The sequence below is a fragment of the Archocentrus centrarchus genome, chromosome 3 (genome assembly GCF_007364275.1).
Source record: "Archocentrus centrarchus isolate MPI-CPG fArcCen1 chromosome 3, fArcCen1, whole genome shotgun sequence".
Lineage (NCBI taxonomy): Eukaryota > Metazoa > Chordata > Actinopteri > Cichliformes > Cichlidae > Archocentrus > Archocentrus centrarchus.
In genome coordinates, this window is record NC_044348.1 from 33,202,902 (window position 1) to 33,215,868 (window position 12,967).

General features: G+C 41.1%; 1 protein-coding gene across 3 annotated transcripts in view; it reads right to left on the reverse strand.

The window, feature by feature from the left end:
* The window catches only part of phkb (phosphorylase kinase, beta), a 96,598-nt gene that overhangs the window by 37,555 nt on the left and 46,076 nt on the right, over positions 1–12,967 (reverse strand). For all 3 annotated transcript variants that reach the window (XM_030719353.1, XM_030719336.1, XM_030719345.1), the window contains 3 exons: positions 12,757–12,834; positions 10,750–10,908; positions 10,277–10,371 (listed from right to left, as the gene is read on the reverse strand). In XM_030719353.1, the coding sequence (XP_030575213.1) occupies positions 10,277–10,371; positions 10,750–10,908; positions 12,757–12,834 (332 nt within the window). The remainder of the gene's footprint in view (positions 1–10,276; positions 10,372–10,749; positions 10,909–12,756; positions 12,835–12,967) is intronic.

The following is a 12,967-nucleotide window of genomic DNA, read 5'->3' on the forward strand; positions in this document are numbered from 1 at the left end:
CAGAAATACGTGTGTAAATTGTGTGTACGAATGTTTCATGCACAAATTGGGGATTCATTTTCGTACTTTACAAACAAATTTAGAAATGCCTCAGACCGTGCATATGAACAAATGAAGGCCTGGCACTCTCAGGAAATTTTAAAAAGTCTTCAAAGTGACTACTACTACAGTACCACTACTTAGCTGGATGTCATCACTCAGTCCTATTTCTTGGCACCATCCTACAGATGCTGGAGAATCTGGATTTTTTTTTTTTCTTGCAGTGAGTTTTGCATCTTTGTTGAAATATCAGCTTCTTCTTGTTATTTTTCTTATAGTCTGTCGGTCTTTATTCATATCAACTTTGATCTACAAACTTGTCCCAGGGGAAATGATATTCAGAACCTCCATTATTCTAGCTGGAATCACGCTTTGTATTTTTTGTGTGTTTAAAAACCATCGTCACTCTGGTGGAAACATTTTGCACATTTTCTGGCTTCCTCTTCAGAGACAACTGTTTCTGTTTCTTCAGACTTGGACTTTCTCCTGCTTTCTTGCCTTAGAGCTGCAGGCTTCTCTCTTGCAACATCGTAACTATATTATCCGCTTCACCTGGTGGTAAACGTTTTTCCTTATATTGACATTTTTTTTTTCTTTTTGTGTGTGGGGGGGCAGCATGTAGATTGAATGCAGAATGCACAAGTCTATTGGTCAGAATGACTCAGATTTATTGACATAAGCACAGTAGTAAGAACAAAATAGACATGTGCGCATGTTTCATAAATCTGATTTTATGAACAGGACTGTTTCCATGCTTGCATTAGTAAATTAGACCCACTGTTGTTTCCCTTGTAGTGCACAAAGCTGGAGCCTATCATAGGTGTATTTGGGCGAGAAAGAAAGAATAATAATTGTTTAATCTAATAAAAAAAAAAAAAGCCAATTTTTTTGTTCGCTATAACAATTCTCTGGGTTAAAGCAGAACTCTCAAGTGCAAGTGTGAGTACTTTCAAAAGTACATCTATTGTAAAGCCTGGGCTGCCAAGAATAATGATCAACAAATAGCGTACAGATACCACGATGCATCTTCTGAGTATACGTCACTCCAAAACACAAATCCCACGCTCACCTAACATTCTGAATCTAGCAGAAAATATATCTTAACATACAAGAGATGCAACAGTCTTGTTAAATTGAGGGTTTGCATGAACTGAGCACAGTTCAAATATTTGATCTCTAGTTGGATCTTTTTCTTCTAGCCGACCTGAAGTTATGTAGCCTGCCAAGACATTTCTTTTCTTTTGTGCTCCTAGCTGGCCAACAACACTGACAATAAGACAAAGAAATGACAGGCCAAACCAATCAGAGATTGCTAATGGGTCCCCTGGCACAGAGAACAGCTTGTAACCCAGAAGAAGTAGTAGCTGTATCCCCTCCACACCCACACCCTTTGTGAGAATACATAAAAGCAGTGCACACTGTGGCACGAGAAGAGCATGCATTTGAGTATGGGTGATGTGTCAAGTGTTAATGCATGCAAAGTGTGTGAGTGTGTGTGAGTGATGTCCATTTCCCTGCAGGTTAAGGTCAGTAGCCATCTCTCCAGGGCTTTTACTGTCACAGACCACTGAGCTCGACATTTCCTGCCCGCCACCAGGCCATTTGGCAAACAGCGGGGTTTAGCACACTCTCAATCTGTGTGTCTGTGTGTGTGTGTGTGTGTGTGTGTACGTGGATGTCAGGGTGTGAGTAAGGCACAAGATACAGAAGGAAATGCCTGCGTGTTGGCGTGAAAAAAAAAAATAGTGATTCTGTTTGTGTGGGATTGTATGAAGGGGAGGATTCACATGTAAGTTGGAAAAAGTGTCATTTTGTGTGCGTGCATGTGTGTGCACGCTTGGGTCAGAAGGACTCCAACACCCATCTGTTTCATGCTGCTTAAGGTGTCACTTTGCTCTTCAGAGAGGGGCAATCTGCAGATTACTGAACAGTGTCCTCCCACTGACCTTTAATCTGTGTTCCACTGAATCTAGAGGCACATACTTATTTCCCTTTTCTTAACAGGTGTCTATGCTTTATGATCTTGCTGCACAGCTACTGAAACGGCTTCTAGAGTTTCACAGCTCCGTGAGACGCAGTGAGACGATGACACTGCCACATACTGTAGTCACTTCCCTCTAAATGAACTGTATGAATGTACACCAAACACAACAGCTACCTGATGCACACTGACTGACACAGGGCAGGTTCTCTGTGCTTAAATGGATAATTCACAGACTCACAAAAAAGTAGTAATTCAGCCTGTAGCCAGTATCAATCATTTGTTCAAAAGAAAACTGTGTGCATTATCCGGAACAAAGAGAACTGGATAGTGAATATGTAACGACAAATAGAGCCACTTATTTTATAAACTCGAGGCCTCTGGATTACAGTGATCAGTACAAAAGAGCATGTTAGGCCTGGCAGTTTGTCATTTAGAATACTAATAAAACACAAAAGGCAGAAATTCAGTTTTACCTCATTAAAATGCAAATTTTTGCAACACGGCACACAGAAATAATCAGCATTTAATCATCAACTCCATATGGTGTATGGGCTGTTTATGTCTCAACTATATATTGTTCTTGAGACTTAAAAAATAATTACTTTACCCAATAACTTCATCATCCGTTAGGATTTTCCATAACTGCACTTCTTTCTTTGCAGTCGACATATCTGGTGCTGTTTGAAACAGTTAGCAATTTCTGGAAAATTTGGGTGTTCTTATTACTATGTAAATCTATGCAGCATGACACTACAAAACTTAATGAAGTCATCTACTCCATACGGCTCTTCTGTTGTGTTAGTATGAGGTTTTTTTTTCCTTTGTGGTGCTCTAGACAGAAATCATGTTCTGAGAGTCACAGAAACCAGAATGACTTCATAATGTCCTGCAAACGACACCAGAGTGAGAGGATCTTCAAGTATCATTTCACCGCTTTTATTTTTCATCATCTATGTGTAATATGTGTTCATAGAAATGCTATTTGCACACCTATATTTAAACTGAGCAAGATGACACTGTTCTCACAGGCAGGATGGATGTTCATCAAACATGCGTCTCTGTCCTGCATATGTGTTTAATGTAAGATCAGGCATGTAAACAGAGTGCATAGCTTCAGCATTCACAGTGAAAACATCTGATTATGGTGATGGTAACAAATAACAGATGTTCTTTGAGTTGGTATATTTTACCAAATTATCTCACATTTGGATCCTATGATTAATCCATGCATTAATATTTTATGTTCCAATAACTTTTGCAAATCGGGACAAATTCTTATTAGCTTTGTTAAAATCATCATTCAAAAACAAAAAGAAAAAAAAAACATTTATGAGGGTTTTCATTTTCATATACATATAAAATATATATTTTTTCAGTCTTGGAAAGATTTGAAGATTTCAGTTGGCTGGTAAACACCCCTGCCTTAAGTTTCATATTAAGAAGGTGAGCTTATAGAGCTTCTGGGCCTCCACCAGAGGCAGCAAATATTGAACTGAAAGCTGCTAAACATTGCATCAAGTTACATTGTGGCTGTTGATTCTCTGCTGGATTGATGGTATACAGAGACAAACTCAATTCTGTCTTGTGTTAACGGAGCTTTATGTTTGGAGTTACTGATTTACATTTCCCAGATTTTCCAAATTACATTTTGTAAGTTGGTTCCCTGATAACTTCATGCCAACGATGTGGAATGAAATTAGGTAATCTTTCTGCTGCCTTATACCTCCATATCTCTTTCAGACTCACTCTCTCCCTCCCCTCTCTGACCCTTCTAACCTCGCTCATTCTCTGCTTTTCTGCCTCCTTTTCTGCTGCCTCTAAGGAGGCATGTTTGTTGCTGTACTATCCAATTGGGGGCCCCTCTTGACCCCTGCCTTATCTCTGATTGATGACTGACAGCTTCCACAGTGTGGACCACAAATGCAATTTTTCCATTAACCTCGTTCTCACACAGTACCAACTGTGTGTGTGTGTGTGTGTGTCACAGAGAGTCTATATGTAAAAGACGAGCTTAATAAAAGCCAAAGCCTTGAGTTTTAGAACAGCTGAATGGCATGTTGCTCTGTTTTTGATGGCCACATATGTTTAAGAAATGTATGTAGCGCCTGTGGATAGCTGAACACACCACACACTGAACAAAATTCAGCGAGACAGATGGGGCAAATGATAAAGACAGAGTGAGAATAAAACAGACTAAGAGAATGTCACGCTGCCAACATGCCTGAGTAGCTGAGCGCATTAAGGACACAACATTAATAGCAAGTGTGTGACATAAGTAACATAAGCAGCTAATTCACTTTCACAGCCATTCATGGCTTCTTGGATCCCCAAATTGCTACGCCTGCCGCATATTATTGCACGTTTGTCAGGATGTCGCCCCGCGCTCCCCAGGGTGCGCTTGATCTGACTCACCCCCACAGCCCCGGGAGCGCCTTTTCTCTCATGCAAAAAAAATCCAAACACAGTTGGCTGATGCACTCTTGTAAGCTGCTACATATCAAGGAAAGTTGGGCTTATCCACTGACTCAAGCTAAGAAAATAATCTTGGTAATTTATTTGCAACTATTATTAGCGCACCGAGAGGCCAGCAGCACTGTAATAACGCGCTTTTGCTGATTTTTCTCTTTTTGCCCACATGGCTTACATACATATTTAAGCTGCGTAGTTTTATTTTACAGCTTCATACTCTATTTAACAGGCTTCCAGAACAATAATAAAAAGCCTCCTGCACATCAACAATGCATTAAAGTTGCATAAGTGCCCTGTTCACCAGCTAAAATCAAAACTCCACCATCCAGAAGCTCCTTGTTTGGGGCAAAAGCCACGTTCCACTTTCTGCTCAGGCGCACACGTGATGCAGATTTAATGCATCATGCCCTACCTATGTATAATACAGGAATATGTGATGCAATCTGTTTTAGATTTAGGGTGATGCTTTATAGCACACACTGCTTAAGCAAGCTGCAGGAATACGTCACCGCCGAGCATTCATGTACAAGGTGCTGGATTCAAGATTAAAAAGCTGTGACAATAAAGCTCATAAATATCTGCAAAAATGAAATAAAATAAATGTCACACTGACTGGCGATTTGTATTCAGAGGGAAACAGTTGAAATTACATTACAACTCTATCTCCCACTGGACTTAATTCAAAGTGCTAAATGTAGCCTATAACATCCTGCTGTTTAGAACAGCTTCTAAATTGGACTATTCCAGGTGGAAATGACTCAAAAGCTGCATTAACTCCTCATACAGGTCTTTATATATACATTTGTATGAGGGAGAGCAGCCTCCTCTGAAAATAATTTATTTTCTAAACCTTTACTGAATGTCAGAGCTGATGTCAAGAAGCCCCGAGGCCCCTATATTATAAGCTTATATGTGGAACCAAAGAGCACAACATTGCAGGCTATTCATGGGTGCAGCATCTCATTCTCTGCAGTGAAATGAATTGATGCGGGGACTTTAAGTGTTAGCATACAATATACAAATGCACGCCAACACACAATCCTGTAAATAACTGCACCCACAGACTTCATATGGACTTAGATGACATGCAAAGACACACGTACGGTCTGTATGCATGTATGCATAGAACACGTTCTGTTTCTGGAAACACATTATGGGAACCGAATGATGCACACAAAGCAGAGAAGATGGGAGCGCACAAATCAGGCCTTAACTGCATGTGAAAGCTCAGCATGCCCATGTGTCTTTTCTGCCCGCAGACCAAACACAAGACGTTGGTGATGCAGAGGCAACTGGACAGCTACACACACACCCACACACACACGCAACACGCACAACATTTCTTCTTTTTCTTTCATTTTTTTCCCCTCTTCCCATCTCAGGCTTCTTTATTGACAGAATGATAGCAAAGCTTCAAACTGAATCAGAAAAGGTGTAAGTGAGAGAAATCCAGTGAGTTTTACAAAAAAAAAAAGAAAAGAACAGAAGACTGTGAGCCAGCAGGACTTCATACAAAGCAATGAGAAAGAAAAAAGAAAGGTGAGAGGCGGCGGAGGACAGACGGGAATCGAGGATGAAGTCTACAAATTCTGTGACCATGTGACCCTGCGAGGCGCTAAGCTTAGCGCCAGCCGCATGAATAAACAACCCCGGCATTCCTGTCGTACGGGAAAATAAAATCCTCTTCACATAAGCTTGAAAACATTTCTCACACTCACTGAAATTCAGGCAGAAGACCAAAAATACCTGCCTCACCTGCAACACCTCTCTTTGAAATACGGTCTCCTTTCAACTCTTTATCACAGCCTTTTTTAAAAATGGCGTAGCTGCAAAAGTAATCAGCTACTTTCTATCAAGTTTGCCACATTAGTTTAAAATGTGATTGTTATAGGCCCTGAAAATAAAACAGGATTTTATTTTAAAAAGGTAAACAGCTGGGCTGCTACGTCCATCAAAAACATAAAACAACATTAAAAAAAAATTAGAATTGAAAAATTCTGAAAGAAAAATAAAAACACTTTGAGCTGGCCAGCTTCTCTCCCCAGCTTTAAACCAGTGCTTACTGCCAAATGGAAACTGGCTCCACAGGAGACGAGGGTCGGCACGTGACTCAGGGAGCGAGCAGGACACGCCTGATATTTTTTTTCCTTTTTTTAATTAATTAATTGATTTTTTTTTTATTTTATTTTAGTTTTATTTATTTATTTTTTAAAGCCTTTATTTTACCAGGTAAAATGTTTGAGAACCAGTTCTCATTCACAAACATGATCAGGCTGCAACTGTGATTATATCTCAGTCATGCTTCCTTTCATAACCCACAGTGGGAGGACCCCCCCCCCCCCCGCTGGGTACTGCTGAAGCACCCCATGTACCTCGCTGTGCACTAACAAGCTCCTGTTAGACAGGCACTTGATAAACTTTACTCATAGCTTTCTCAGTTATGCCCGTTTTATCTATTTTTCTCGATTCCACTTTAATGTAAAAGCACAAAAAAAAGGCAGGTAAGCAGATGTGTGCTCAAAGCCTCACACTCACTGCATGATGACAAGACTCCCATCATTTGGACCCAGGCGGACTCAGAAAAGTGTAACACTCGTGTAACACACCAACGCTGTAGCCCTGTGACAGTAAGAGCTCATTTATGATTTTAGTGAATCTAAACAAAAAGTTGGTGATGTCAAAGGGACATTGATTTCATTATCTTATCTCTGTATTTTTCACATTTGACTGAAGTGCAATTGTGAGCAGACAAATACGACACTAGTCACATTTGGGGTTGTTCCATGCGCCTCCCAACCTATTATTACCTTTAATATTTTCCTGTGTGACTATGAACCTGTCAAGCGTTTCTCACCTGCATAATCCGCCTGATGATGAGAATTAGCACACTCAATTAAGCTGTTACATTAAGGTAGCAAGCTGTCAGCTACTGAATAACCTTACTGTGCACAACTCAAACCTCCCTTTCAACCATAAAAAAAAAAGATTTCACGAGTGTCATCGCTGTCAGAAAACACCACAAGTTCCTTCAGGCCTCTCAGAAATAAAGTTGAAGTAACATCATTCACACATCTATCTGGACTGCGTGTGACTGAAAACATCAAGCTCAATGTGATGGGCTTTTGTTGATGGGGTTTCGTGCCTGCTACCATCAGAGGCCGGGTTCACAGCAAGCCTTTTACGCTGCCTGCAAATCAAGTTTCAACAGTCTCATTGTTAGAACATTTCTGAGCCTGACTCCTACCTAACAGGAGTCAGGCTTTGCTCACAAGGCACGCCACTTTAAATACTGATTTCATGAAAGCAGTGCTGCCAGCACATTAGAGCTACACACTCGTACTGTTTCCCTACCGAGAACAAACACTGCACAGAAGATGCTGATATGCAGATATCCTATTAACAAAGACAGATTTAAAATCCTCCGTTTGATCCCAGCTAAAAATCTATGGTTAATCCAAAATGTACAGATCACAGAAAGCTTGATAAGAACCTAATCTATTCTTTCAGCCGTTCAGCAGCCCCAACGATTCAGATTTAGAGTCTCAACCTGCGGCATTGGTGTACCGGGGGGTACCTCTGCAGTGGGTACGAAAAAAGAGTGACGTTCTCCTGCAACACCTGAATGTCACACGCTGCAACTAATGTCTGAATTCCACTGGAGAGAAGGTCTTTGTGTTCGAGATATAATGGCTGCTGGAACTGATCGTGTTTGCTTCAGTCAATACTCGTGATTCTGCTGCATGTTTCGGAAAGCTAAAAGCAGCTTCTGGCGCTATATGATTAAAAATACATGCTTAATTTTTGACAGAACCCATGCCATGCTGCACAGAGCAGATGAGGAGAGCAGGAGGCACATGAACAGCATAAAGCCCCGGGTCAGTTTTCATAATAAAAGACCCCATGTGGACTAAACCTTTTAACCTTTTAAAGTAGTTAGCAAGAGAAGCTGAAAGAGCTAAAGCTTCCTCGCACTTCTTTTTACAATTATTCAGCACTGAGAGGTGATGAGTTATGTCTTTACAGAGCTGGAAAATGTCAAAACCTTTCAGTAAGTGTGGCCTTCGTTGAGTTAAAAATATACACGTACCTACCTCTTAGACGCAAATATTTGCCTCTCAAAATCTCTCTCCCCACAAATGATTTTCTCCTGGCTGACACGATCTTTTCCATTTCTGGCTCTCTGTTTGTTTCTCTCTGTCTTTGTTCTGTCTGCTGATCTTTTTCCAGGCAACCTATTTGATCCTGTCTAGTGTTCATCATACCTCTGAGGATGTGTCCTCTCCCGTGTGCCTTGTTCTAGCATCGTCTTATAGACCTGGCTTCAAAAACAAAATTCAACATACGGCAACAGAATAGGATGCTGTGCGGCAAAGAGAATGAAAATCAGTCTGGTGTGCATGTATCTCTACCCTTCATCTGTGTGATCCTCAGAGCTGCCGGCCATCTCAGATACAGAATTAAACCTCAGACATGATTGCCATTCAGAGAGGGAGTTTGTGGAGAAAATTGACTGGGTTTAATCCTCGTCTGCGAGCCTGGCCCTTGGCAAGGTAAAATAAGATGCAGGAGCTTCCGCTTGTTTAGATGTTGATGGATGAATGGAAATTAAAACTTTACCACACATGAATAACAAAAAGTGGTAAGCAGGACTGAGCAGTGGGGATGTTTTAAGGCTGGATATGGGTGGGTGTATACTTGGTATTACACATGTAGCTGCACAACAGGCGAGGCCATAGCTTATGGAAGTCTCCTCAAATATGGAACTACATGTCAGCGTAGCCGAAGTGATGCAGTGGTTCTCCCACAACCTCCTGGTTATTTATAAGACCGCTGATACCGAAGCAAACAGTGCGGCTTAGTTTAGGAGTCTCCTTTTCAGTAACGCGTGATTAGAGCAGTCCAGTGCACGTGCAGTACATGTGCAACCCATTTTTAAAGACCATAATCAGGCTGTGTTGTGATTCAGTATGAGTTCCACCCAATAGTTTTGCTCACTATCATCAATCATAATTCTCTTGATTCAAGCATAAACGCAGCTCAGTTTGAAAAGTGAACGCGTGGGCACGAAACAAGAGTGATTTTAGTGAGGACCTCGCTTTTCTTTTCTTTCCTTTTTTTTTTTTTTTTTTTTTAAATACCACCTCCACCCACCAACCACCTTTTTGTTTATGCACCTCTGATGCAGGTGTTTGTTGTTCTAAAATGCCAGGAATAACTCGGGAGCAGCTTATGTAAAGAATACAGAAATAAGCCTGATAAAAACAACAAAAACAACGTGTGTTTGATATGTGAACAAATGCACACGTTTAAAGAAGAGAAGAAGCTGATCGCGGAGAACAGCGTCAACAGTCAGTCTTATTAATACCAACCAGCAAAAGCTCTCTTAATGAGTGTGACAGAACTGTAATGCAATCAGCAAGCTTTTGAATTTTCATTACAGCTGCTCACATTTCCACCTCTGAGTTTTACTCCCTTCACAGACTATAGAAATTACAAATATAGACGTCCGCTTTTTTTTTCATGCCGAGTGGGCAATCCACTTGCTGCCCACTCTCTGCCTCTACAAAATCCACTTGCGGCCACTTGACATCTAGAATAAAATAACCAGTGGGTTATGATTGTCGTCATGTGTAAGATGCAATTACTTTATAGGCTAAAAGCTCTTCAAATGCTCTGATTTCAGCCGTATTTGCAGGGAGTCAGTATAAGTTTCCAAGAAGCACTCGGTTGTCTGTAGATGAGCGCTGACTGATGACCGTCAGATACAGTCACAGTAAAGCTCACCTGGTTGGAGTACCGCATGCTGACGTTGCGCTGGTCCTGACGCGGCACATAGCGTTGGATGGGATCAATATCTTTGGGGCTGATCAGCTCATCCGCTGGAATGTGAATGCACACAAACATACCACAAAAGATAGATATGAATACCATTAACATGAATGGGAATATAGTGGGAAACTGACACACCCCTATAGGCAAGGAACCAAGTGTATATGCAGAAAAATGAATTCAAAGAAAGGCCACACAAATACTTTGCTCTCACACTCATGTCATGTCAAGTATTAAGGAACATTTACTAAAATTAAATAATAATGGAAAACTGTGGTCTCACACTCACAGTGTGGGATAATAAATCTCACCCCTGAGGTCACATTAGTTCTGAGTTATTCACAAACTTGCAGCCTGATATCAGAGTGCACTGAATGAATGCACCGATTCAAGTCAACAAACTAAAGCAAACAGACACACAGACATACCCAGCAGCTTGGCGATGTTGTACAGGGCCTGACCCCACAGGAAGACTTTCCCGTCACGGCCACAGTTGCTAGGGAAACGCTTCTGGCTCCCATGCTTGTTCTGCTCTGCCTCCACAAAGTCAGCCGGTACATAGTAGTACTTAGGGATTATGGCGTGGCCTGGCATGAGAGACAAGACGTGTAAGATGTGTGTGCATACAGGCAGGATCTTCTCCGGACAAGTGTCTATAAGCAAAAATAATCTACACTAGTTATTCAGTTCATAAAATGTGCAGGGCAGTAACGCTGCAGTGGTGAGCCACTGTTGTTCTAAACAGCTTTATATCTTAGCATGGGCTAACACATGAATCTCATGCTTTACAGTAATACATTTAATGAAACTAGCAGTTTCTACTGAAACGTGTGTGTGTGCCTGAATGCTGATGAAGACCACGGCAACTTGGTGCCAAATAAACTGGTATTTATGTAGTGCTTTTCTACTCCAACTGAGCAATCAAAGTACTTTTTACTACAAGCCACATCCACTCACACATTAATACAGTGCTTTAGTCTATGCCTTTAAGTGCTTTATCAGTCACACACACACACACACACACAACCACAATAATGGATGCATTTGGGGTTCATTATCTTTCCTGTGGACACTTTGACATGCAGACTGGAGGAGCCTGGGCTCAAACCACCAACCTTCCCTAAATAGCTGTATCTCAGCCACAGCTGTATTTTTTAATTTGTTGCAATTCACACATTTTATTGTGGCAGTATGAAAGTAACAAACTTATTACACAGATCTGAGAAATCAATTCCCCACCACTGCAAAGATAAAGAGACTTCACGTCGAGACAACAGGCAGCACATATGGGTTGGAAGCTGGTGAAGGATCATTTTTGTAGCAGTACTAGCAACTCCAGTTAGTTACATGTTGTGTAGTACACAATGAAGGATAGCAGTACAACAGCAACCTTTCAAATTTGGACAAAAAGGCAAACCAGATCATTAGAATGGCTGTGTGAGACTCTGTGAGACTGTATTTAGACGCCCCTGTGCTTTTAGCTTCATCCTAAAAATCAATTTAGCACTCTAGCATGCTAACATTTTATCTACAGATAACTACAGAACTAAATATTTTGCATCCACTAGTAGTGACATACAGATACATAATTTGCCTACTGGCTACACAGAAATGTATGTGTAAATATATACATATACTATGTGGTCCAGTTTGAATCTACCAGAAATACTGACTTAAACGCTAGCACACTTTGTAGTTGATGCCCCCCAAATTTCATCACAATATATTAGTGTGTTTCCAGAAGCTGAACCCTGCAGGGCCTTATGCATCATCAAAACAATAGGAGCCCCTGACTCCTGGGAGGTTGGGTAAACCAGCAAAAGACACAATGGCAGAGTCTGACAGCACAAAGTGCATTTGTGGATTTACACTTTTAATGAGTATTAACAGTAAAGGAGAAAACACTCCCTTTGTGTTATCCTCTAAAATCCAGCCAATTAACTTCTGGAGTTTTGTTAATTTATACAGAACCAGTACAAAGAGCTCTGCAGAGACTTTGAGCGTAACTTAAGTCAGCTCTGTTTCACATCATTATCCTTTCTGCACTCCAATTATTTCCAATCTATTATGAACAGATGAATAGAAACACAGAGCACTTGACATCCCTATCATTTAACTGTGTGCCCTCGCAGCAATGGGTGCAGGTGAACGTATGAGCCGGGCTCTTTGCTCATGGGGGAAAGGCTGAGTTCACTTGGATGTAACACCCCTGTGAACCTCACTGTGTGGCGTATGAATATGTAAAACTGATTTAATAAGAGAAAGTTTTTCGTTGCCAGAGGGGGGAAGAGAGTAGAAAGAGAATTAAAAGTACCAAAATGAACCAATTTAATATGCCAGATGAGACGAAGCTATACGTGCGTGTTTTTGGGGTTCATCGCTTTCCCCTCGTTCATCGGTCTCTGTGTTTGCGCGGGTGCACGTTGGTTACTCACCCTCATAAGACCGGAAGATGACGGGTTCAAGGAGTTCCTCGTATTCTTTGACCTGGGCCTTATTTCCTCTGAACACCCCTACAACACACACACACACACACACACACACACACGCGCGCAGTGAGTCAAGCAAAATGACAGCAAAGCAACACTGCAGGTTTACAATGTACTGAAAAATCTTGAGGTGCCACCACTAAAATATTTTAGTAGG